Source organism: Vespa crabro, chromosome 12 (assembly GCF_910589235.1).
Source record: "Vespa crabro chromosome 12, iyVesCrab1.2, whole genome shotgun sequence".
Taxonomy (NCBI): Eukaryota; Metazoa; Arthropoda; class Insecta; order Hymenoptera; family Vespidae; genus Vespa; species Vespa crabro.
In genome coordinates, this window is record NC_060966.1 from 2619905 (window position 1) to 2644962 (window position 25058).

A 25058-nucleotide genomic window follows, 5' to 3' on the forward strand; every position below is an offset into this window, starting at 1 on the left:
GTTCGTTAATCATGGCTTCAGCCGTGTGAAACTCAAGATTCTCTATTTCCCGTTTACATTCAAATTCAACATTCAATAAGCAATCTAAATAATTTTTCCGAGTATGTAGTACTCCATTTGAGTCAGTAATAAAATTATCATTTTCATCTTTCACCATTTCCGTTTTATCATGGAATCCTTTTAGAAAATTATTTATCACATTGCACATACCACGGACGTTACTGCTTTGACGATTTTTATTTTTACTTGTCCTTTTTATACATATTGCTATTTTTTATACTTTTAATAATAATATTATTATTAGTAATATTGTTATGATCCGACGTAGAGAAGATTGAAGTGAACTCGGAACTAGATGTCTCTAGACATACATTAGAAATTTTGACACGTAAACATCGGTTGTCATCCGTCTTCTACGGTAACCCGAACTAAGCGAACGTTCAGAAGTATTTGAATATTTTATTAAAAGAGTTAATCTGTTAAATTGTTCATTGTAAATAAGTTGTTGTTTTGGTTATCAAAGTTTTTTCTTGTTTTAACGTATGGTTGCGGGTAACAATAGATAATCTATAAATTATGTTTAATATCTGTGTTTATTAGCTAATGTTCTTCAAGAATTAAAACTGGAAACTCTTATTTTTCTTATGAACAAGATAAATAATAATTATTGAAGAAAAATACATATTAAAATAAGAAACGAATGAAAATATAATTACACAAATTAATCATCAATCCAATGAAGAACCAAATGAATAAGATTTTATACGTCAGTGCTGTTGTTGCATTTATATTTTTTATAAGTTGTGTAATAACATAATCATTATCGAGCGATCGTGCAAAAGAAACGTTTATGTAAGCAAATTCCAATTGAATGTACAAAGTCCATAGACTACAATATTTAAATAACCAGTGCTTCCCTCTTCATTCTTTCCTTTCACTGTTACGGCAGGAGAATCATAGTAGTTGCATTGTGCGATCAGTATGTCTGTAAATTACAAAATTTATAACCATAATCGCTAGATTATATTTATTTTATTAAGTTATTTCCATACATTCTATTTGAATCAGTTCATCATGGAATTCACTGTAATATTAATTATTATTGAAACGATTTTATTTGGATTGCTCTATGGAATAGCAGAATATATTTTAAATAAATTACATATGTTTAATAAGATTAAAGGAATTTCTGGTCCAAAAGCATATCCAATTATTAGAAATGTTCATTCATTTATTGATGATACAGCTGGTAAACTTGCATCTTAAATATTTTATATGGCAGTATTTTACCCGATATTTTTTTATAATCTTTTTTTAGCTTTATTCAACCAAATATTAAATCTCGGTAAGAATTATCAATTATTGAGGCGTGTATGGCTAGAAACGAAATTATTTGTAATCGTAGACAATCCCGAATATATCAAAGTAAGATATATTAACGTTATTTTAATAATTTTTAATAATTTTTAATAATTTTTATAAATTTTTCTACATCTTTTATATGTTCCTTTTATTTTATATTTTATATTTTTATCGATGGTAAGGAATTTTATGCGTAGTAATTGATAATATGTAGGCAAAAGAAATACGTACTAACTGCATAAATCAAATATCTTCCACTAATCCCTCATAATTTGAAATGACTTGATATAATTAATAAATAATTGATAAGTCTATTTAATATCATCTTTTTTACTAATTTTCAAATTCTTATATATACTCCTTTAAATTAAAATTATTATATAAATTTGTACCAACTGAAAAATGTGTCCTTTATAGGTTTCCTTCTCCAGACCGAACGTAAATTTAGTCGATGGGAGAATGTAACAAATGATACAATCCCGCGTTACGTGAATTATTGATTTTTTTTTCATGTTATATTAAAAATCATTAGATTTGTCATTATCTCTCATGTTAAAGTCATCTATAATTTCTATGTTTCTTTTCCAATATTTTCATTCATATTCATTCGCTTTTTTACGCTTTTAACATGTTCGATAACATAGGCGATTTATTATAATTATAGGCAATTTATTATAATTATAGCTAATTAAGGTCACCTTATAGCTAATTAAGGTCAAGCATATTATATCAAATAAATACTCATATGCTGATTTCAGATTCCTGTAACACATTATTATTATATATATATACATACATGAATTTGAATACATATATATATATATATATACATATACATATACATAACATATACAAAAAGCGAATAAACATCGTATTTATAAGATATTCATCATTCCAATAAAAAATTAATTTATAACCGGTTTATAAAGCAATACTCAGTTATCGCATTTCTTCTATTAATAAGAAGTGGGGACAGAATCAAATTTTGGTGAAATCTCCGATCTTTCTAGACTGTTCTTATCCAATCAAAAGTGAAATGCCAGATGTAAGTGGTAATCACGTGAGCAAAGTCAGATTTATGTTTTCTTTAAATATTCCTCGCTTTTCTATTCCATCCTCAGTTTCTGTAAGGACAGAAGTGTGGTAAAAGTCGTTGCGTAGTGCTATCAAATTATCTGTATATCTCAACAATTATTATTAGGGATATAAGATTATTTTCATTATATTTAAGTTGCTTATATATATTCCTATTGACACAATTCATCATGTATTTCACCGTAATATTAATTATTATTCTAACAATTTTATTTGGACTATACTATGGAATAGCAGAATACTTTTTAAATAAATTACATATGCTTAATATTATCAATGGCATTCCTGGACCAAAAGCATTTCCTATAATAGGAAATGCTCATCTGTTTATTGGCGACACAACTGGTAAATTTATATCATAAATTCTTTTATATTTATGTATTTCATACAATAATTATTTATAATCTCTATTCTAGCTATATTTAAACAAATAATATATCTTGGTAAGAATTATCAATTATTGTGGCGTGTATGGATAGGCACGAAATTATTTTTAGTAATAGAGAATCCTGAATATATCAAGGTAAGATCTATTAGCGTTGTCTTAATAATTCTTAATAATTTCATAATCTTTTCATTTTGTATTTTTATTCTTTTTTCCAAAGACTGCACTCAATAGTCCAAATATGATTGATAAGAGCGAGGAATATGAAAAATTGAAACCTTTTTTGGGCAATGGATTGTTAACTGCTCCAGGTGAAGTATATATCTTCCACATTGTTTACTAGTTCAAAAATAATTATATTATGTATGTACTATCTAATATATTCTTTTTGTAACATTTAATCTTATGAAATGGAATAGTAAAAAATTTTTTCTCCTTTACTTACACATACAAATGAATATATTATATGAATATGTAAAAGATATTTTCTATGTATAGACGAACAAATTAAATAAAATATGTAAATTAAAGTAATATGTAAATTATGTAAAATAAGTGAAATATGTAAATTAAACACTAATTGTTTTCCTTTTGATTTGATTTTAGCATCAGTATGGGATTCACATCGAAAAGTTTTAAATAAAATGTTCCTTATGAAAAATATAAAGTCACATATAGATGTATTTATTAATCATTCTATCGCATTAATGGAAAAATTGGAAACTTTTGTTGGAGGAGAATTAGACATTTTTGATTATGTCTTTCGCTGTACTTTGGATATAATATATGGTATTTTAATTTAGAAACTTTTAATGTCTATAAAATTTATGTACATTTGTTTGAATTTACTATAATTCTGCTAAACTTTAAATTTGAAGATGTCACGCTGGATACGCAACTAAATTCGCTGACAAATCCGGATTGTAAATTAGCTGAATCAATAAAATGGTAGTAATAATGATACTTTTATTTTGGTAATATATTATGTATAACAGAATATCTAACATTTTCATAACTTTCAGTTTGATGGATATATCAATAGAAAGAATCGTTAAATTATGGTTACATCCGAACATAATTTTTTATAACACTGCTAGTGGAATGAAATTTCAGGCGTGCGTGGCTTGTCTGGATAACGTAACAAACAGGGTACCATTAATGCAAATAATTTTTAAATTGCATTACTTATTTTCAAAATTAATAAATTTTAATATAATATTTTCTATAGATATCGTAATTTTTTTTCCCAAAGATGATGAAAGAGAAAATGGAATCTATGTTAACAAGTAAAATTAATCGGGAATTGACGACGGAAAAATTAGGTAAAAATAAGCATTATACCTTTAATAAAATTTAGTTTTCAATCTTTTCATTTATTAATGATAGATTCTTGTTCATCTTTCAAGGACAAAAACAGAAGACACTTTTCGATTTTTTATTCGAGCTTTCAAACGAAGGAGAAGTATATACGGAGAAAGATATTCGCGATGAAATGAATACAATAATTATAGCTGTAAGTCGTATTTATTATTTTTAATTGCAATAACATTTTTTTTATTAATGACAATTAAGGAAAACTGTATATTACTTTCAGGGAAGCGAAACTTCAGCCACAACCATTAGCTTTGTCCTCTTAATGCTTGCAACATTCCCGGAAATTCAAGTACGTATATATAACATTTTCTTAATAATTTGTCATTACGTATCCGACGTAAATTATATTCATATTAATTTCTTATCATGTCTTCCAAATCTTCGATCACAAAGGACGAAGTATATGAGGAAGTTAATCGAATTTACTGCTCGGACGATCCAAAATATGTTCCAATGACATATAATGATATTAAAAGTATGAAACTTTTGGATCGTGTGATCAAGGAAACATTACGTCTATTTCCTACAGGTCCTATCATCTCCCGGAAAGTGACGCAAGATATAAAAGGTACCTTTGCATTCAAAATAATTTTGTACGCATTTTTCCATTGTTTTACGTTTTATATTTCATTATTTATAATATGAACGTATTATATAGTACTAATATTTATTTATTTATTATACTAAGTTACTAAAAATTGGACTATACCGGAAGGATGTTCAGCAGTATTTCTCATCTATAAACTACATAGAAGTGCGAAATATTGGCCACGGCCATTAGTATTTAATCCCGATAGGTTCCTACCGGAAAGGAATTGTTCTACGTATTACTTTCCATTTAGTTACGGTCGAAGAAATTGCATAGGTAATTGCATACTCCTATAGATTATTTGAAAGTATATTCCAGAAAATTCCAAAATAAATTGCATTTACAATTGATTTTATTTTTTTAGGTCAACATTTCGCTATGATAGAGATGGCAACAGTAATCGCTACGCTGATAAAAAGATTTAGAATTACAATAGACAAGCCAATAGAAATTGCAAAAATAGATTTAAAGATGAGCCTCACATTAAAACCAGCAAAACCAATAAGATTAAAATTTGAAAAAAGAAATTAATTAAAACATAGAATATACATGAATGAATATATTAGGTCGACCGGAAAGTAATGTTGCTTTCTTACATTAAATTCAAACGAATGAATTTTTATCATGTTTTTATTTTTAATCACAAACACATATTGACATGCGCCGAAATGATATTATTTTCCGGTCCACCTACATACATAATTAATATGTTTATACATAACGAATTCTGGGAGTGATAACATACAATCTGTAGTAGAATCAAATTATTATCTGTATAAAATAAAAACCGTCTACTTGTGATTTCATATAACTTTATGTAATATTTATGTATTATTATACACCTTGAAGATCGTTATTGTTACTATATTCAAAGTTTCTATAAATTATTGTTTTTCATGTAATATCACAAAAATGCATTCTCGTAGAGTTTCTTCTCCGTAATGTTCTTTTAATTAACCTTTTCCTTATGGACGTCATGTTGTAAGGCAATGTACTAAATTTCTTCTATTCGGATTCGGAAAATTAAATTGATCAATGTCTGATGAGGTAAATAGATTGTGATTGAAAGAAGAATTCAATTATTCATTTCGTAATGAAATATTAAAATATTATTCTACTAAATACGATGAGATTGGTTAAATCTTAGTATTATATTACCACTATAAAGGACCAATATTTTAGTAAGATACGTTCAGCAAGATAACTTCTTGTTTATTGGAACCGATACAACAGAATCCTTCTGTAAAATAAATCTCGTCCTGTATTTATCCCTTACTTTATAACGGCCAATTAGAAAGATCTTTAGCGGGAATCCTCAACAGTTTATAAAATTTTTTTGAAATTAGTAAGACACCATATGATTTTCATCGCTCGGTCGAAGATCGTTAGAGAAGGAGAGAGAAAGAAAGAGAATGACATGAAATAAGTGTAAGAAAACAAGAAAAATGGGACATACATAAGAGTAGCATATTAACATTATGGCAATTAAGTAAATAATAATCGATCTTGGATGTTTAGTTGTCTCCTTTCTAGGAGCCTCTGATTACGAGCCTAGTGTTCATTACACGAAGAAATTTGCCTTGAAATGATGTCATTATGAATATTTGTATTCTTTCTGTTTCTCTCTCTCCTTCGAAAATCAGAGTTTACAGATAAGAAAACTAATATATCTCGTTTAACTAATCCAATTTACATGTTATATAATGTAATAGTATACATCAATATACATCAATATTCATACCGACAAAATACTTTTGATGAAAATTAAAATTATTATATATCGTCCGATCTAGCAGATGAACCGAGAGATGTTAAAAAATAAATGCGACAAGGAAGCGATCGAATCAATTGTGAATTCACATATTTCAAATGGCCTAACACTCTGGGTCGATGTCGAAGCAAACTTTAACATAGGTTTATGTAATTTCACTTCTGATTACAACAATTAATTATGGTTCCCGATTTGCTAGTGAAGTAATTTATCACCAGCTTAGCGACAGTTTTTTTTGTTTGACGACCGATCTCGTTGAAAATGTTGAGAAACTGTAAACTCAATTTGAACAAAAATAAGTTCCTGCTGCTTTTATAGTCAAGGCCAGCTTCGGCCATCTTGATCGATGTATCGACCCAATGTATCGATTCCTGTCGAATTGAATAAACACTTCTTCTTGTCTTACAGGAGAAAAAACACAGAACGATACAGATTTGTTTAATTAATATCCCATTTACATAATTCTGTTCTATTAGTTAGCGATAACTGAGGAATAATAGGGCGAAAAGATGCTCGGTATTCGACACCCTATTATTCTCTTTTACGAATTGATTTATTTTGTACAAAATCGGTCATGGAAATTTACAATGAATAACAAGATTATAATTCTAAATTATCGTTACTGCTAATTGTAAAGAACTGTGCTTAACGGCAGACTGCAACGAACTGATAATAACTGCTGCGATGAATTTAACTAGACGACTGCGAATGATAAAGTCCTGACGATGAAGTGTATTCTGATGCGGGCCCGCCTGCAGCATCAAGTCGTTAGGCGCGTACTGTGCACGCGCCTCGCCTGCACGCGCCCCCTTGCACGAGACGTTCTTTCATAAGCAATTGCGTGACGCTGTCCCTGCATGTACTTCCTTGGTCAGTTTTATCTCTACACGTGTGGCTCTTGGGCGCGCTCCGTTGCGTGAAAGAAGTATGATGCATCTTCTCGTCCTTGTTGTCCGAGCTATAGATCTACTGGTCGCGATGGATAAGGGCGACAGCATTAGCCTAGGATACCGTTTTAGGCCGTCAGCAAAATATCATTCCCCCGCGTTCCCGCAAATTAATGGGTGAACGCGCGTTCTTTAAAGGATCCCGTGAGTATTGGTCAAGTAATTGCGATATGCAGATCTCACCGTGTATTTGATTGGATGAGTTACAATTGTTTGTGTGTCTCGTGTATAATGTGTAGTTAGCTGAACTGGTTGCTAGAGAGCATAGACGCTGTGAGTCTGAAAAATGTAGTTTGACTCCTCAGATATCGTAAATCTAAAAGGTATAACTTTACTGTCTTTTAGCCTATTTTGAACTATCCACGTAAACTCAAATGAGATTGGTAAAGGGCGGAGTTTGACCTATAGAAAGGTAAAAAATAAATGCCCATTAGTCGAGAATAGTTCGTTGGAAAGTTTAAACATTTCATGTATGCCTCTTTGTTCTAGTGCTCTTGAAGATTATAGGATTTCAATGGATATTTCAAGGCTAGGCGCAGATAGCCCGTAGCTTATCGAGTCTAGACTTTTACTTTTATTGTTTATTTATTGGTCGAGTCGACATATTTTCGAAACCCAGATATTTTACTAAGAATGCCTAAGCCCAGAGAAAGGTGGCCATGTGTTTTTTATCTGTGCGTTTTGTTTAGCTAATAGTCGATAAGTTCCCAAGAATAACTGTTTCCAAAGGTGTTATATGATCCTTAAGAAAAAGTACCGTGAACAATGGAGAGATGCACGTATGCGTAAATAATCATCGTGTTTATTATATCAATGGATGTGGTTTTACTAAGAGGAGTTGCAATGGAGAACTTCATGAGCACATCTTGAATGATTAATATGAATCTATTTCTCCTCGGGGTTTGAGGGAGAGGGCCTACTATATCCATTGACACTTTATCATATGCAGCACCTGGTGTGTCCGTTAGTATCATTGGTTGTTTGTCTTTTACTCTGACTAACTTCGATAATTGACATTTTAGACAGTTCTGTATAAAATTTTGCATTTGTTCTTACATATTTTTCTAATGATAACGTTGTCTTAATCTGTTATATGTTTTAGTTATTCCCTCATGTCCACCCAGGGCAGAGGCGTGATATTCTTGAATTAGGGTCTCTCTCTCTCTCTCTCTCTCTCTTTCTCTCTCTCTCTCTCCCTCTCTCTCGTGTTGTCGTCAAGTACTTATATACATAAATAATGCACTGCTCTCCGTTGAATATCTGTCCCAATCTTTTTTCGATATACTGCCACGGAATATTATCGATTTCGATAGTTTCGATATACATATAGTTTGAAGATCCAGCTCTCGTGCTACCCACAGTAGTGATACGAGTGCGGAGTCTAATATTTCGTCGTTCAGCATTATATTATTTGTTTGTTTGACGAGTAGAGATATTAGGTTTTGTTTACCATAGTTGGTTACTTTCGAGCGACCTAGCGTTAAACCTTTATATTGTGGGAGTTTACCTATTCTGGCCGAATGTTTTGCTCCTTCACTACATGGTGTTCCGCGTATAGTGACGAAGATCGCTAAATTATCTCTATTAGAAAAAAGTTGGTCACGTGATTCTATTAGATTCCGTGAATTACTATACATTTCCTCTAAATGAGGCGGCATAACGTACGGATATGAGGCAGAATCGAACATATTTTCCGAACTAGTGTTTGAATCGTTGTCCCTTTGACTAGGGTGGAGAGATATATTCGAACCTTTATGCGTATCTAATGCCGCCGAATTCCTACTGGCGATTCTTCTCTCAATTTTTTTATTTGTTCGCTCGTTTCCAACCTACTTGAATATGGGTATTCGTCGGAGGATGTCTCATTCGACGGACGAATGGGTAGAATCTGTTTAGCTTCAAGAAGATTCCTAGATAGTGCGTCCGCATTAGTGTTAGCGGTTCCTGCTTTATAAATGATTTTGAAGCTATACTCAGCTAGTTTTAAAGCCCATTTTGTTAGCCGAGAAGTTAGATCTTTAACTGCTTTTAACCACACTAAGGGTTTCTGGTCGGTAAATAAATTAAATTCTCGTCCTTACAGATACTGACGGAAATAATGTAATGCGTAGACTATAGCTAATAGCTCTCTTTCGATTGTTGAATAGATCCTTTCAGCTTGGTTCAACGACCTTGAGCAATACGAGATTGGAAGGTCTTTGTCGATAGGGCCCTGACTAAATACGGCGCCGATTGCATATCCCGACTCATCCGGAGTTACATTGAACTATTTTGTAAAATCAGGATATTGCAAAATGGATTCTCGACACAATGCGTCCCAGAAAGAAGTGAATGGGTTATCCTGTACTTGGTTCCACGTGAAGGTTACCTTCTTTTTAGCAGGTCCGTAAGTGTTTTCGCTAATTTGGAAAAATCTGGTATAAATCATCGATAGTGTCCAGTAAGTCCTAAAAACTGGCGAATGTTCTTATTGTTTCGCGGTCATGAGAACTCTTTGACCGCTTCGAGCTGTTTGGGATCTGGCTTTACTTCACCTTTGCCAATTATGTGGTCTAAATACAGTACCTATTTTTTTTAGAAATTCGAATTTATCTGACTGTAATTTTAAATTGGCTAGTCTCAGCCGCTGTATTAACTATCTGAATTTAATTTCGTGTTCCCGAAGTGATTTCGCGTACAGACCACGTCATCCAGATAAACAAACATATCTTCGCCTTGGAGAACTGTTAGAACAAGGTCCATAAGACGATGAAATGTTACAGGTGCATATTTGAGGCGGAATGGCATACGATTAAATTCGTAGTGTCAATGAGGCTTCGAGAATATTATCTTTTGCCTATCTTCTCGATGCATTTCGAACTGATTAAAGCCCGACTTGAGGTCGAAAATCGAGAAATACTTTGCAGATCTAAACTATCTAAGATTTCTGTAATATTAGGTAATGGGTACGCTCCCCGTATCATTTTCTCGTTCAACCCTCTGTAATTTATTATTACTCGCCACTTTGGGTTTCCCTTCGAATCTGCTTTCTTGGAAACTACACAGATAGGTGAATTGTACGGCATGATTATTGATGGCAGGATTATTTCATCTGTTATGAGTTCTTTCGTTTATTTATCAATTTCTTTTTTGTAGATAGGCAGAAATCTATATTGTTTAGTATGTATTGGTATCTTGTCCGTTGTTATAATTTGATGGTTTATAATTTTGGTGCTTCCTAATGATTCTCTAGGCAGGTGAAAATAATCCGCACTGATGGCTAGTAGTCTTTCTACGTTTTCTCTTTTCTCTTTATTTAGGTGTTCGAGTATTAGAAAAGATCGTACCTGCTCTATTTTTACCCTTACGTTTATGTGTTTTCCTTTCTATTTGACCGGTAGTCTCGGTAAGTACAGAAACGGCAGTTACAGCCTTAATAGATGCGATCGGAAACCCTTCTCCTAACTTTTTACTTCCTCGACCCACTGACTTGGCCTTACTTAGGTCGTGGATCTCGCACCGCTGAAGTTTTAAAGTGGGAACTATTAGGTCGAAATCTCTTTCCGTAGTATTAATGATCTTGAGACACGCCTGACCTCGGTCATTCTTGACTAACGCATCTCCTATTAATATATCCGGGAGAGTGATCGCGAATTACTTCCCGATCTATGAACAGAATTTCCCTATCGGATAGCTCTAATGATTCCTTGGAGTTATTTACGTTCGCGCCAATTTCTCCAAGGAATTATTTGCCTAATATACCGTCCTGATAGGATAGGCAGGGTCCACTACTTGGAAGCTTTTAAGTTTATTGAGGAGATCTATTATAATAGAGCCTTATGTAGATATGTGGTTGCTAGTTATTCCACTAATTCTTATACCTTCTTCCTCATTCACTGCCATTCCGTTTCTGATAGCGTTTGCTTGGACGATGTTCACTTCTGAACTCGCATTTTTCATGAATTTGCTTTGTCCGTGGAAAATTGCCGATTTAAAAAATATCGTAGGGGCTTTGGCTATTGGGCAATAATTATCCACATTCAATCGTCGGTGCAGGTTGCTATCATGGCCTGATTTGGACGAACATACTTGGTCGCCGGATCGCCCACATTGTTGCAGGTCGGGCCGCCTTCGGCGGTTCCCGACGCGGACGCGCCTAAATTTCGGCGAATATAGTCAAATGCCCTTTTCCAGCATTCGTTTGCCGAATGTCCTGTTCGGTTACACTAATCACATATTTTCTTAACCTTCGGGCTAGCGGGACGCGACACGTTCCTTTTAGAATCTATCTTAAGGTTTTCCTCTTTGGAGGTGTTGTTAACCCTTTCGTTTGGCGCTCGAGTCGGGCGATGATTCTCTTGCGCGTGGGGAAGGACTAGCTGCAACTATCGTGTACGTAGTTGGCCGCGAGGTAGACCAGCATTTCGCGATTTGATGTCCCCATTTTCCGCACAACTCACATTTCGATTCCTTGACAGCTATCGTTCGAATGGCTATAGTCTTATACCTGTTAGGGGATTCAGCCCTTTCCTGATCTCGTGCGACCACTTGAGCAATACGTATGAGAGCGTTCGATGCGGAAATGAAATCGTAGTATCTCTCCATAATAAGCGGGATTCTAAGTTCCGGCGGTAACCCGTTTAGGAAGCTATTTAATACCTCGATTTCTATCTTATGCTTTTCCTCGGAAGGAATTCCATTAGCCGGTTTTGATTCTCCTTCTATGATGGCCTGTCTTAAATCGTGCAACCTGCCTATGTAGTCTAGGACGTACTCGCTCGATTTCTTATAAGTGCTACTGAGTAAGCCTTTGTAGTAATTCACTGACCTTGAGGATTGAAATGCTGCCTTTAAGATCTCTCTTAGTTTTTCTACCTATCCCTGATGGGATCTCTTCGAAGAGTCCCATGGCTCGTTTACATGCGCGCGTAAAGCGAAGAACGGGCATATTGTGTCCAGCCGAAGTTAGGTATGCTTTCTGTTATGTCTCTCAATTTGAGCTGTGTCATTTTCAGTCTGGGTGCAGCCATCGGTCTGTATTGTACATGTTGCCTACTTCCCGATTCATTACTCAATTTCCTTTTCAATTAGTCGAGTTCTCGCCTGAGGATATCGATATCGAATTGCAGGTTTGAATCGCTTCTGGAAGAGCAACCACTCCCTTCGCGACTAGTTGGGGTATGTCTAGAGAAGTGGTTACCCTCTTGTATTTCATCGATAATTAAGAATCCATCCCATTTATCTAAATCGCGTTCGCGGCGAATTAGTAGTTATTCTCTTTCTTCCAATTCTATTTTTTTCCTATATAGAGTAGCATTCTATTGATTGATATGCCTTTTCATATTGGCTAACTGTTCGAAGGAAGAAATTTCGTTCATAACATCTTGAAGGCTTTGTTCGCGGTGTAATAACGCGCTTTCGTAGCTTATACTCTCTTTTTTGGTAAAGCTTACATCCGTTAAAGGAGATTCACGTGACGAAAACATTTTGCTTGCTTGTGAAGAAAAATAGGGATTAACAACAAAAAAGAATTGGAAATATGAATGAATATAATGTGACGTCAACAGTTGGGTCTTGAATGGCTGCAGAGTAACCGAAGTGCCTGCAGCCTCGCAATTACACCTAACTAATCCGCCTCTTTTTCGGTCAATACTTTTGGAATCTTACCAATGGAGCGAGGCTCTTTTTTCGTCCTTTTTCTTCATAATACGGTAGTCAAACTGCGCCAGGAAAGATTTTCTTGAACATACTTATTCAATGAAATGATGAGAAAGGCTCCGAATATCATTCCTCGCGTCTATATTTCTTTCGTGGGTTTCTACTACTGACCCCTGAATTGGTTCCTTCTTGTTATCGATAACTGTGGACGTCTTATTTCTTTACTACGTGTTTTATAGATAGTTCTAAATAATTTATTAACTACAAACTGCAAATGATTATTCTAATGGAAAAAATAGAGAAGAAACAAATGAAAAATGATATAATTCTATAATCACACGTATTCGTGCTTATAAGGGTTTCTCTTTTTTAAAGTGTCTTTCATAGTTTCTGGCTGACCCACACACGAAGACATGGCGATAATAATGTAACGGTGAATTTATGAACATGATTAGAAATTTAATAGATTAGTCTCGATTGTTAGTGAATATCCAAAGACAATTAATTTCAGACAAGGTTTCAATTACTCTATGGTAAAGAAAGCAATAACGAAGAAAATTTATGAGTGCATGCTTTCCATTATCAATATTTATATTACTCCATTTAGTATTTGAGATGTATATTTAAGTGTCCTTGCTAAAACTGAAATGTTATGAAAAAATAGAGGCTGGAAAAGAAATTGCAAAATCATAAAGAATATTTTATATTTGCATCGGAAAGTGTTAAGCGGAAATTTATTTCGATTTGCATGATTTTCATACGTTTCATATCAGAATTGGTTTAAAATGATGACAGTTATTGAGTCTGTATATAAATATTATAATAGAATGGCTCATTAGATTAAAAGTATTTTTTAAGTACGAATACTCAATGACAAAACTTTGATGATGACTGATGCGTTAGGCTTGCGACAAATGTATAATTTAAAAGATATTTTGTTATGGTCAATTTGCAGAAATGTGTGTTTCAGCAAATGAAGATATTTAATTAGATGCTATGTGTATGACAATAATAATTTATAAAAATTTTAAATATAACAATAATAACGATCTTCAAGGTGTATAATAATACATAAATATTACATAAAGTTATATGAAATCACAAGTAGACGGATTTTATTTTATACAGACAATATTATGATTCTACTACAGATTGTATGTTATTACTCACAGAATTCATTATGTATAAATATATTAATTATGTATTAAATATATATATATATATTTCTTATAAGTGCTACTGAGTAAGCCTTTGTAGTAATTCACAGACCTTGAGGGTTGAAATGCTGCCTTTAAGATCTCTCTTAGTTCTTCTAATATATCTGAATATATATATATATATTCATGCATGCATATTATATGTTTTAATTAATTTCTTCTTTCAAATTTTAATCTTATTGGTTTTGCCGGTTTTAATGTGAGGCTTATCTTTAAACCTATTTCTGCAATTCCTATTGGATTATTTATTTTAATTAAAAATCTTTTTATCAGCAAAGCGATTACTGTTGCCACCTCTATTATAGCGAAATGTTGACCTAAAAAAGTAAAATCAATTGTAAATGCAATTTATTTTTGAATTCTCTGGAATATACTCTCAAATAATCTATAGGAGTATGCAATTACCTATGCAATTTCTTCGACCGTAACTAAATGGAAAGTAATACGTAGAACAATTCCTTTCCGGTAGGAACCTATCGGGATCAAATACTAATGGCCGTGGCCAATATTTCGCACTTCTATGTAGTTTATAGATGAAAAATAATACTGAACATCCTTTCGGTATAGTCCAATTTTTAGTAACTTAATATAATTAATAAATAAATATTAGTACTGTATAATACGTTCATATTATTAATAATGAAATATAAAACGTAAAACAATGAGAAGATGTGTCTAAAATTATGTTGCATGTAGAGCTACCTTTTATATCATGCGTTACTTTCCGGCCGAAAACAGGACCTGCAGGAAATAGACGTAATATTTCCTTTATCACACGTTCCAAAAGTTTCATAATTTTAATATCATTATATGTCATTGGAACATATTTTGGATCGTCCGAGCAGTAAATTCGATTAACTTCCTCATATACTTCGTCCTTTGTGATCGAAGATTTGGAAGACATGATAAGAAATTAATATGAATATAATTTACGTCGAATGCGTAATGACAAATTATTAAGAAAATGTTATATATACGTACTTGAATTTCCCGGAATGTTGCAAGCATTAAGAGGACAAAGCTAATGGTTGTGGCTGAAGTTTCGCTTCCCTGAAAGTAATATACAGTTTTCCTTAATTGTCATTAATAAAAAAAATGTTATTGCAATTAAAAATAATAAATACGACTTACAGCTATAATTATTGTATTCATTTCATCGCGAATATCTTTCTCCGTATATACTTCTCCTTCGTTTGAAAGCTCGAATAAAAAATCGAAAAGTGTCTTCTGTTTTTGTCCTTGAAAGATGAACAAGAATCTATCATTAATAAATGAAAAGATTGAAAACTAAATTTTATTAAAGGTATAATGCTTATTTTTACCTAATTTTTCCGTCGTCAATTCCCGATTAATTTTACTTGTTAACATAGATTCCATTTTCTCTTTCATCATCTTTGGGAAAAAAAATTACGATATGTATAGAAAATATTATATTAGAATTTTTTAATTTTGAAAAGAAGTAATGCAATTTAAAAATTATTTGCATTAATGGTACCCTGTTTGTTACGTTATCCAGACAAGCCACGCACGCCTGAAATTTCATTCCACTAGCAGTGTTATAAAAAATTATGTTCGGATGTAACCATAATTTAACGATTCTTTCTATTGATATATCCATCAAACTGAAAGTTATGAAAATGTTAGATATTCTGTTATACATAATATATTACCAAAATAAAAGTATCATTATTACTACCATTTTATTGATTCAGCTAATTTACAATCCGGATTTGTCAGCGAATTTAGTTGCGTATCCAGCGTGACATCTTCAAATTTAAAGTTTAGCAGAATTATAGTAAATTCAAACAAATGTACATAAATTTTATAGACATTAAAAGTTTCTAAATTAAAATACCATATATTATATCCAAAGTACAGCGAAAGACATAATCAAAAATGTCTAATTCTCCTCCAACAAAAGTTTCCAATTTTTCCATTAATGCGATAGAATGATTAATAAATACATCTATATGTGACTTTATATTTTTCATAAGGAACATTTTATTTAAAACTTTTCGATGTGAATCCCATACTGATGCTAAAATCAAATCAAAAGGAAAACAATTAGTGTTTAATTTACATATTTCACTTATTTTACATAATTTACATATTACTTTAATTTACATATTTTATTTAATTTGTTCGTCTATACATAGAAAATATCTTTTACATATTCATATAATATATTCATTTGTATGTGTAAGTAAAGGAGAAAAAATTTTTTTCTATTCAATTTCATAAGATTAAATGTTACAAAAAAGAATATATTAGAAAGTACATACTTAATATAATTATTTTTGTACTAGTAAACAATGTGGAAGATATATACTTCACCTGGAGCAGTTAACAATCCATTGCTCACAACAGGTTTCAATTTTTCATATTCCTCGCTCTTATCAGTAATATTTGGACTATTGACTACAGTCTTCCGAAAAAAAATAAAAATACAAAATGAAAAGATTATGAATTTATTAAAAATTATTAAAATAATGTGAATAAATCTTACCTTGATATATTCAGGATTTTCCACTATTACAAGTAATTTCGCGCCTATCCATACACGCCACAGTAATTGATAATTCTTACCAAGATTTATTATTTGTTTAAATATAGCTAGAATAGAGATTATAAATAATTATTGTATGAAATACTTAAATATAAAAGAATTTATGATATAAATTTACCTGTTGTGTCACCAATAAACAGATGAGCATTTCCTATTATAGGAAATGCTTTTGGTCCAGGAATGCCGTTGATAATATTAAACGTATGTAATTTATTTAAAAAGTATTCTACTATTCCATAGTATAATCCAAATAAAATTGTTAGAATAATAATTAATATTACGGTGAAATACATGATGAATTGTATCAATAGGAATATATATAAACAACTTAAATATAATGAAAATAATCTTATATCCCTAATAATAATTGTTGAGATTTACAGATAATTTGATAGCACCACTCAACGACTTTTACTACACTTCCGTCCTTACAGAAACTGAGGATGGAATAGAAAAGCGAGGAATATTTAAAGAAAACATAAATCTGACTTTGCTCACGTGATTACCGCTTACATCTGGCATTTCACTTTTGATTGGATAAGAACAATCTAGAAAGATCGGAGATGTCACCAAAATTTGATTCTGTCCCCACTTCTTATTAATAGAAGAAATGCGATAACTGAACATTGATTTATAAACCGGTTATAAATTAATTTTTTATTGGAATGACGAATATCTTATAAATACGATATTTATTCGCTTTTTGTATATGTTATGTATATGTATGTGTATATATATATATATATATATATATATATGTATTCATATACATGTGTGTATATGTATATAATAATAATGTGTTACTGGAATCTGAAATCAGCATATGAGTATTTATTTAATATAATATGCTTCAATACACTTATCAAACCCACAGTCATATGCCATGATTCGATTAAATGAAATAAAAAGACGTTGCATTCTGTTTATTGAATAAATATCAAGGTGACCTTAATTAGCTATAATTATAATAAATTGCCTATAATTATAATAAATCGCCTATGTTATCGATCATGTTAAAAGCGTAAAAAAGCGAATGAATATGAATGAAGATATTGGAAAAGAATCATAGAAATTATAGATGACTTTAACATGAGAGATAATGACAAATCTAATGATTTTTAATATAACATGAAAAAAAAATCAATAATTCACGTAACGCGGGATTGTATCATTTGTTACATTCTCCCATCGATTAAATTTACGTTCGGTCTGGAGAAGGAAACCTATAAAGGACACATTTTTCAGTTGGTACAAATTTATATAATAATTTTAATTTAAAGGAGTATATTTAAGAATTTGAAAATTAGTAATAAAAATGATATTGAATTGACTTATCAATTAATTATTAATTATATCAAATCATTTCAAATTATGAGGGATTAGTGTATGATTTTTGATTTATGCAGTTAGTACGTATTTATTTTGCATACATATTATCAATTACTACGCATAAAATTCCTTACCATTGATAAAAATATAAAATATAAAATATAAAATAAAAGGAACATATAAAAGATGTAGAAAAATTTATAAAAATATGAATATACTTATAAAACTTGAATCTTTGTTATGAAGCAATTACGTTTAATACTATACTATAATCCATTACTCGGTACTTTGTGATTCTTTATTCTTTTAATCGCGCTGTTTTACTTTTAAAATTGTCAGTTCGTTAATCATGTGAAACTCAAGATTCTCTATTTCCCGTTTACATTCAAATTCAACATTCAATAAGCAATCTAAATAATTTTTCCGAGTATGTAGTACTCCATTTGAGTCAGTAATAAAATTATCGTTCTCATCATTCACCATTTCCGTTCTATCATGGAATCCTTTTAGAAAATTATTTATCACATTGCACATACCACGGACGTTACTGCTTTGAAGATTTTTATTTATTTCTTGTCCTTTTTATATATATTACTATTTTTTATACTTTTAATAATAATATTATTATTAGTAATATTGTTATGATCCGACGTAGAGAAGTTTGAAGTGAACTCGGAACTAGATGGCCGTCTCTAGACATACATTAGAAATTTTGACACGTAAACATCGGTTGTCATCCGTCTTCTACGGTAACCCGAACTAAGGGAACGTTCAGAAATATCTGAATATTTTATTAAAAGAGTTAATCTGTTAAATTGTTTATTGTAAATAAGTTGTTATTTTGGTAAACAAAGTTTTTTTTTGTTTTAACGTGTGGTTGCACATAACAACATACAGTCTATAATTTATTTTTAATATCTGTGTTTATTATCTAATGTTCTTGAAGAATTAAAACTGGAAATTCTTTTTTTTCTTATGAACAAGATAAATAATGATTATTGAAGTAAAAATACATATTAAAGTAAGAAACGAATGAAAATGTAATTACACAAATTAATTATCAACCCAATGAAGAACCAAATGAATAAGATTTTATATGTCAGTGCTGTTGTCGCATTTATAATTTTTATAAGTTGTGTAATAACTTAATTATTATCGAGCGATCGTGCAAAAGAAATGTTTATGTAAGCAAATTCCAATTGAATGTACAAAGTCCATAGACTACAATATTTAAATAACCAGTGCTTCCCTCTTCATTCTTTGCTTTTACTGTTACGGCAGGAGAATCATAATAGTTGCATTGTGCAATCAGTGTGTCTGTAAATTACAAAATTTATAACCATAATCGCTAGATTATATTTATTTTATTAAGTTATTTCCATACATTCTATTTGAATCAGTTCATCATGGAATTCACTGTAATATTAATTATTATTGAAACGATTTTATTTGGATTGCTCTATGGAATAGCAGAATATATTTTAAATAAATTACATATGTTTAATAAGATTAAAGGAATTTCTGGTCCAAAAGCATATCCAGTTATTAGAAATGTTCATTCATTTATTGATGATACAGCTGATAAACTTGCATCTTATCCTTTTTATATTGAAGTATTTTACCCGATATTTTTTTATAATCTTTTTTTTTAGCTTTATTCAACCAAATATTAAATCTCGGTAAGAATTATCAATTATTGAGGCGTGTATGGCTAGAAACGAAATTATTTGTAATCGTAGACAATCCCGAATATATCAAAGTAAGATATATTAACGTTATTTTAATAATTTTTAATAATTTTTAATAATTTTATAATTTTCTTATTTTGATTCTTATTTTTTTTTCGAAAGAGTGTGCTCAATAGTTCAAATATTACTGATAATAGCAAGGATTATAAAAAACTCAAAACTTCTGTGGGGAACGGTTTGTTAACAGCTCCAGGTGATGTATATTTTCTACATTGTTTATTAATACATAAATATATATGTATATATATATATAAAATATTAAATTTTAGAAAACTGAACAGTAAAAATTTTTACTTCTTTATATGCACATACAAATAAATTTATTATATGTATGTATAGGCAAATAAGTAAAGTATATATTTATTATATGTATGTATAGACAATAAGTAAAGTATATAAATTAATGTATTACATTCCTTTTGATTTTAAGCATCATTTTGGAATCCTCATCGAAAAATTTTAAATGATGTCTTTCTTTTAGAACATACAAAATCGCATGTGGATGTATTCATTAATTATTCTATCGTTTTAATGAAAAAATTGGAAACTTCAGTTGGAGAAGAATTAGACGTTTTCCATTTCATTTTTCGCTGTACATTAGATATAATATGTGGTAGAATTTAGAAATTTTGATACGTGTATAAAATTGACGTTTTTGTTTAAAGTTTAATATAATTTTGTTAAACTTTTTATTGGAAGACAGCATGCTGGGTACGAAAATAAATTCGCTGACAAATCCGGATTGCAAATTAGCTGAAGCAATAGAATGGTAATAATAATGAAACTTTTATTTTCTTAATGTATTGTATATTTTTCGTCTGCTCTTTCAGTGGAATGGATATAGCTGCACAGAGGATCTTCAAATTATGGTTACATCCAAATATAATTTTTTATAACACTGCTATAGGAAAGAAATATCAGGCGTATTTGTTTTAGCTGCATAACTTTACAAACAAAGTATAATTAGAAGAAACTTTTTTTAAATTGTATTCCTACTTTTCAAAATTTCGAAATTTTAATTTTATATTTCATATATATATATTATTGTTTTTTATTCCTAAAGATAATCAAAGAAAAAAAGAAATTTATATTAAAAAGTAAAATTAATCGGGAATTGACAGAGGAAAATTTAGGTAAAAATATGAAATATATGTTTAAAAAAATTTAGTTTTCAATCTTTTCATTTATTAATAATATTAATGAGATTCTTGTTCATTTCTCAAGAACCAAAGTCAAGGACACTTCTAGATTTTTTATTTGAATTGTCGCACGAAAGGGGAAAATATTCGGAGCAAGATATCTGCGAAGAAATGAATACAATAATTATAGCTGTAAGTCGTATTTATTATTTTTAATTGGTATACAATTTGTTTTATTAATGACAATTAAGAAAAACTGTATATTACTTTCAAAGAATCGAAACTTCAGCCACAATCATTAGCTTTGTACTTTTAATGCTTGCTACATATCCGGATATTCAAAAATGTGTATAATACATTTTCTTAATAATTTATCATTATGTATCCGACGAAAATTATAATCATATTAACTTCTTATTCTGTCTTCCACATATTCGATCACAAAGTACAAAGTATATGAGGAACTAAATCAAATTCACTGCTCAGACGATCCGAAACGTGTTCTAATATCATATAATGATATTAAAAGTATGAAACTTTTAGAACATGTGATCAAGGAAACATTACGTCTTCGCAGGTCCAGTCATCGCCTGGAGAGTGACGCAAGATAGTGTCTCTGCATACAAAATGACTTATTTTATGTTTTTTATCATTAATAATATGAATATATTATATAGCAATAATATTTTTTATTAATTGTATTAAGTGAGAGAAGGTTAGACTATACCGAAAGATAGTTCAGCAGTATTTCTCATTTATAAACTTCATGGAAGCGCAAAATATTGGCCATGGCCATTAGTATTCGATCCCGATAGGTTCCTACCAGGAAAGAATTGTTCTTCATATTTCTTTCCATTTAGTTACCGTCGAAGAAATTGCATAGGTAATTACATATTCCTATAGATTATTTGATAGTATATTCCAGAAAATTCTAAAGTAAAATGCATTTACAATTGATTTTATTTTTTTAGGTCAAAATTTTGCTATGCTAAACATGACAATAATTATTGCTACACTGATAAGAAGATATCTAATTAAAATATATAATCCAATAGGATTTGCAGAAATAGATTTAACGATAAGCCTCACATTAAAATCGGCAAAACCAATAAGATTAAAATTCGAAAGAAGAAATTAATTAAAACATGTAATATATATACAATACAAACATAATTAATATATATATACATAACGAATTCTGTGAAATATAGTATAGAACCTGTAGCAGAGACAAATTATTATCTGTATAAAATAAAAACTGTACAAAAACCGTCCACTAATTATTTCATATAATTTGATATAATGAATAAATAATTAATAGATCTCTCGAAGTTCATTCTCATTGCTTATTTCGAAATTTTAATATATTCTCTCTCTCTCTCTCTCTCTCTCTCTCTCTCTCTCTCTCACTCTCTCTCTCTCTCGTAAATGAGAATACTCAACTGGCACATGTAGGGTTTATTATTTATGCGATGAAACTAGACAAAGCAACTAATCTATTTTGTTTAAAAATTCCTATCTATAAATTATAAAATATAATGTTAAAATAATTCTTGTATGAAATAAGGTAATTAGGCCGTTCAACCAAACGAATCGAGTGATATTATTCAACGCACGCGACGGGAAAGTGATCGAGTGAAGAGTGAATTCATAAATTTCAGTTTTTTGATTCAGTCTTAAATATGATTTTATCCATCAAACAATTACGCTATTCATTACATTTCACTCGTAACGTGTGTGATTTCAGCGATTGGACAAAATATGGACTACAAAACAAGTGAGAAACGCTGTCTTTACGTTGCGTCTATATAAGCTTATTTCTCTCTCTACTCCGGCAGCCTCTTACCATTTTAGAGAAAGAAAGAAAGAGAGAAAGGGAATGAGAAAGAGGGAATGAGAGAGAGATAGATAGAGAAAGAAAGCATAACTTATCAAGTATGCAAGCAAAAAACATTCTTTTTTATCGGATTCAGCCGAGGCTGCATATGTAATAGTTGCGTCATACACAACGGAAGTTTATGAAAAAACTATATCATGTAAATTTTGGTATTCTAATCCTATACACATATCCTTCCTTTTAATTCTCATTTTATTTCATATCATCCTCTCCCTCTCTTTCTCTCACATTCTTAGCAGGAATTTGTTAATATTATTTATGAATATCAGTTAAAGTATTAGATTTATATGGAGTTGTTTCAATTCTTGCAGGAATACTTTATTTATTCACGAGACTGTTTCCAAACGATCCCACTAAAGAGCCTTTAGAAAATAAAGAATAAATAGAAGATGAGATTTTTTAAATGCTAAAATGACCATTTTGTTAAACTAATCTTTTCTTTAGGTATTTAATGAAAGACATGTTATAAAACAATTAAATAGAAACTACACAAGTAATGCCTTTTCATCGTATTTATCAATATTAAGAAGAATAAAATTAATTCATTAATTATCATTAAAATTCAATCATTTTTTTTACTCTTTCACTCTTGCATTGCCGCTATTTGCTATTCACGTGTACGTTTTTCAGAGTACGGGCCAATGATCTACGTCCGGCGTAAAGAGCTCGCCTAATCTCTGCACGTGGACTGACATTCAATCTTCTGGTTACATTTATTCCTTACGTTTGTTTTTAAATAATATTTAAATTGTATTCCATAAATTCTAGAAAATGCATTTACTATTGATTTTACATTCTTAGATAAAAAATTCACAATGTGAAGATAATAATTGCTATTTTGTTAAAAGGATTTATCATTAAAATACGGCCAGTAACAATAAAAGAAATTCTGATAAAAATGAATGTTACGTTAAAGCCGGCGAGACGTCTAATGTTTAATTTATATAAATATAATATATAGATAATTAATATATAAACATAACGAATCCTGTGGATAACTGTAGGTAATTTGTGGCAGATATAAATTATTAACCATACAAAATAAGAATTACAGAAAAGCTACAAAAGGATCTCATTATTTCATACGATTTTATATAATAAATGATCAATGGATAAAGACTTTCTCTAATTTGAACAACATTGAGTAAGTTAATGTTATCCAATGAGGTTATGTTTCTGAAGTGGTCGGTGAACTTTTCCTGAATGTCAACTACTTTAGAATTTATCGACAATCAGTTTGAAAGTATTACTAACTAATATTGAAATCGTTCAATAACTTAATATTATCTCGTTGATCGCTGGCAAACGTTAGAACAACTTCTACCAACAACGAAAACGTAGCATTTATCCTTAATAAAATAATTATTCTACTTTCCCTTTATACTTACAGATATTTATTTTCATTTTTGGACGAATTCAATTTTAATTATATATTTATTCATGTTCTTTCGTCAAGCATTTAAATGTTTGCGTGACACTTCGTAGTTAATAATATTTTTATGATGTAAAAAAATTTTCTCGCTATATCAATATTTTCTGAGATAAGTAGATATTTCCGTATCCTCTCCACTTACAGCGTCCATACGTTGAATGATATGTTACTCAGTGAGTTTGCATTCGTCTAGGCTATATCACAAAAATATTCGTATTATAACAGTAACGGTCCTCCTAATCTAAGATCCATTCATTTTTTATTGTCTTATAAGTCGTAGCGATAAAATTGCTAGAAAAAACCTAATTAAGTACAGAAAAAAATATTCTGGTTACAGTTTCAGAAATTGACCACTTAAGATCATTGTGGGTCATATCCAAAAAAAAGTAGATGAATAAAGTTTAGAAGAAAAGTCGGTTGCTATTATAATAAATTTGCAAGAGTTCCGATTTTGTTAAAAGGAATCTGGCTCGGTCTATCGTATTAAGATGCGTGCCTGCATCTGTATGCGCGTATCAATATTGTCTGTATCAATAAAAGTTAGATGGTGTGTAAGGAATAAGAGATAGA

The 25058-nt window shown here is 30.5% G+C and overlaps 3 protein-coding genes across 3 annotated transcripts; 2 read left to right on the forward strand and 1 right to left on the reverse strand.

The window, feature by feature from the left end:
• The first annotated feature begins 981 nt into the window (after positions 1-981).
• On the forward strand, positions 982-5586 carry LOC124428359 (cytochrome P450 4C1-like). The gene is made up of 16 exons (XM_046972302.1): positions 982-987; positions 1069-1249; positions 1319-1425; positions 2327-2505; positions 2594-2802; positions 2874-2980; positions 3063-3153; positions 3449-3631; positions 3721-3790; positions 3865-3991; positions 4095-4164; positions 4249-4355; positions 4437-4505; positions 4610-4784; positions 4905-5081; positions 5170-5586. The coding sequence occupies exons 1-16, from the start codon at positions 982-984 to the stop codon at positions 5334-5336; spliced, it is 2025 nt and encodes a 674-aa protein (XP_046828258.1). The 3' UTR covers positions 5337-5586.
• Positions 5587-14350: 8764 nt separating this feature from the next.
• On the reverse strand, positions 14351-17821 carry LOC124428360 (cytochrome P450 4C1-like). Its single transcript, XM_046972303.1, has 14 exons — positions 17748-17821; positions 17359-17562; positions 17062-17270; positions 16884-16990; positions 16712-16802; positions 16233-16415; positions 16074-16143; positions 15873-15999; positions 15700-15769; positions 15509-15615; positions 15359-15427; positions 15080-15254; positions 14783-14959; positions 14351-14694 (listed from the first exon to the last, which is right to left on the reverse strand). Exons 1-14 carry the CDS (start codon positions 17819-17821, stop codon positions 14528-14530), a joined length of 1830 nt encoding a protein of 609 aa, XP_046828259.1. The 3' UTR covers positions 14351-14527.
• A 2530-nt stretch (positions 17822-20351) lies between these two features.
• Positions 20352-23438, forward strand: LOC124428361 (cytochrome P450 4C1-like). The gene is made up of 13 exons (XM_046972305.1): positions 20352-20367; positions 20451-20633; positions 20720-20789; positions 20851-20943; positions 21119-21153; positions 21245-21351; positions 21606-21756; positions 21893-22042; positions 22131-22258; positions 22735-22801; positions 22907-22936; positions 23133-23195; positions 23326-23438. The coding sequence occupies exons 1-13, from the start codon at positions 20352-20354 to the stop codon at positions 23436-23438; spliced, it is 1206 nt and encodes a 401-aa protein (XP_046828261.1).
• Positions 23439-25058: the final 1620 nt, after the last annotated feature.

Excerpts from the sequence above, each read along its gene's own strand:
- LOC124428359 (XM_046972302.1), top strand. Across the intron at positions 3,154-3,448 it reads TGGATTGTTAACTGCTCCAG|CATCAGTATGGGATTCACAT; the intron begins GTGAAGTATATA and ends ATTTGATTTTAG. Across the intron at positions 3,632-3,720 it reads TACTTTGGATATAATATATG|ATGTCACGCTGGATACGCAA; the intron begins GTATTTTAATTT and ends TTAAATTTGAAG.
- LOC124428360 (XM_046972303.1), bottom strand. The coding sequence starts at position 17,821 with ATGACTGTGGGTTTGATAAGTGTATTGAAGCATATTATATTAAATAAA. Across the intron at positions 16,144-16,232 it reads TACTTTGGATATAATATATG|ATGTCACGCTGGATACGCAA; the intron begins GTATTTTAATTT and ends TTAAATTTGAAG. Across the intron at positions 16,000-16,073 it reads TTAGCTGAATCAATAAAATG|TTTGATGGATATATCAATAG; the intron begins GTAGTAATAATG and ends CATAACTTTCAG.
- LOC124428361 (XM_046972305.1), top strand. Across the intron at positions 20,790-20,850 it reads TTAGCTGAAGCAATAGAATG|TGGAATGGATATAGCTGCAC; the intron begins GTAATAATAATG and ends CTGCTCTTTCAG. Across the intron at positions 22,259-22,734 it reads TAAGCCTCACATTAAAATCG|GCCGTTCAACCAAACGAATC; the intron begins GCAAAACCAATA and ends TAAGGTAATTAG.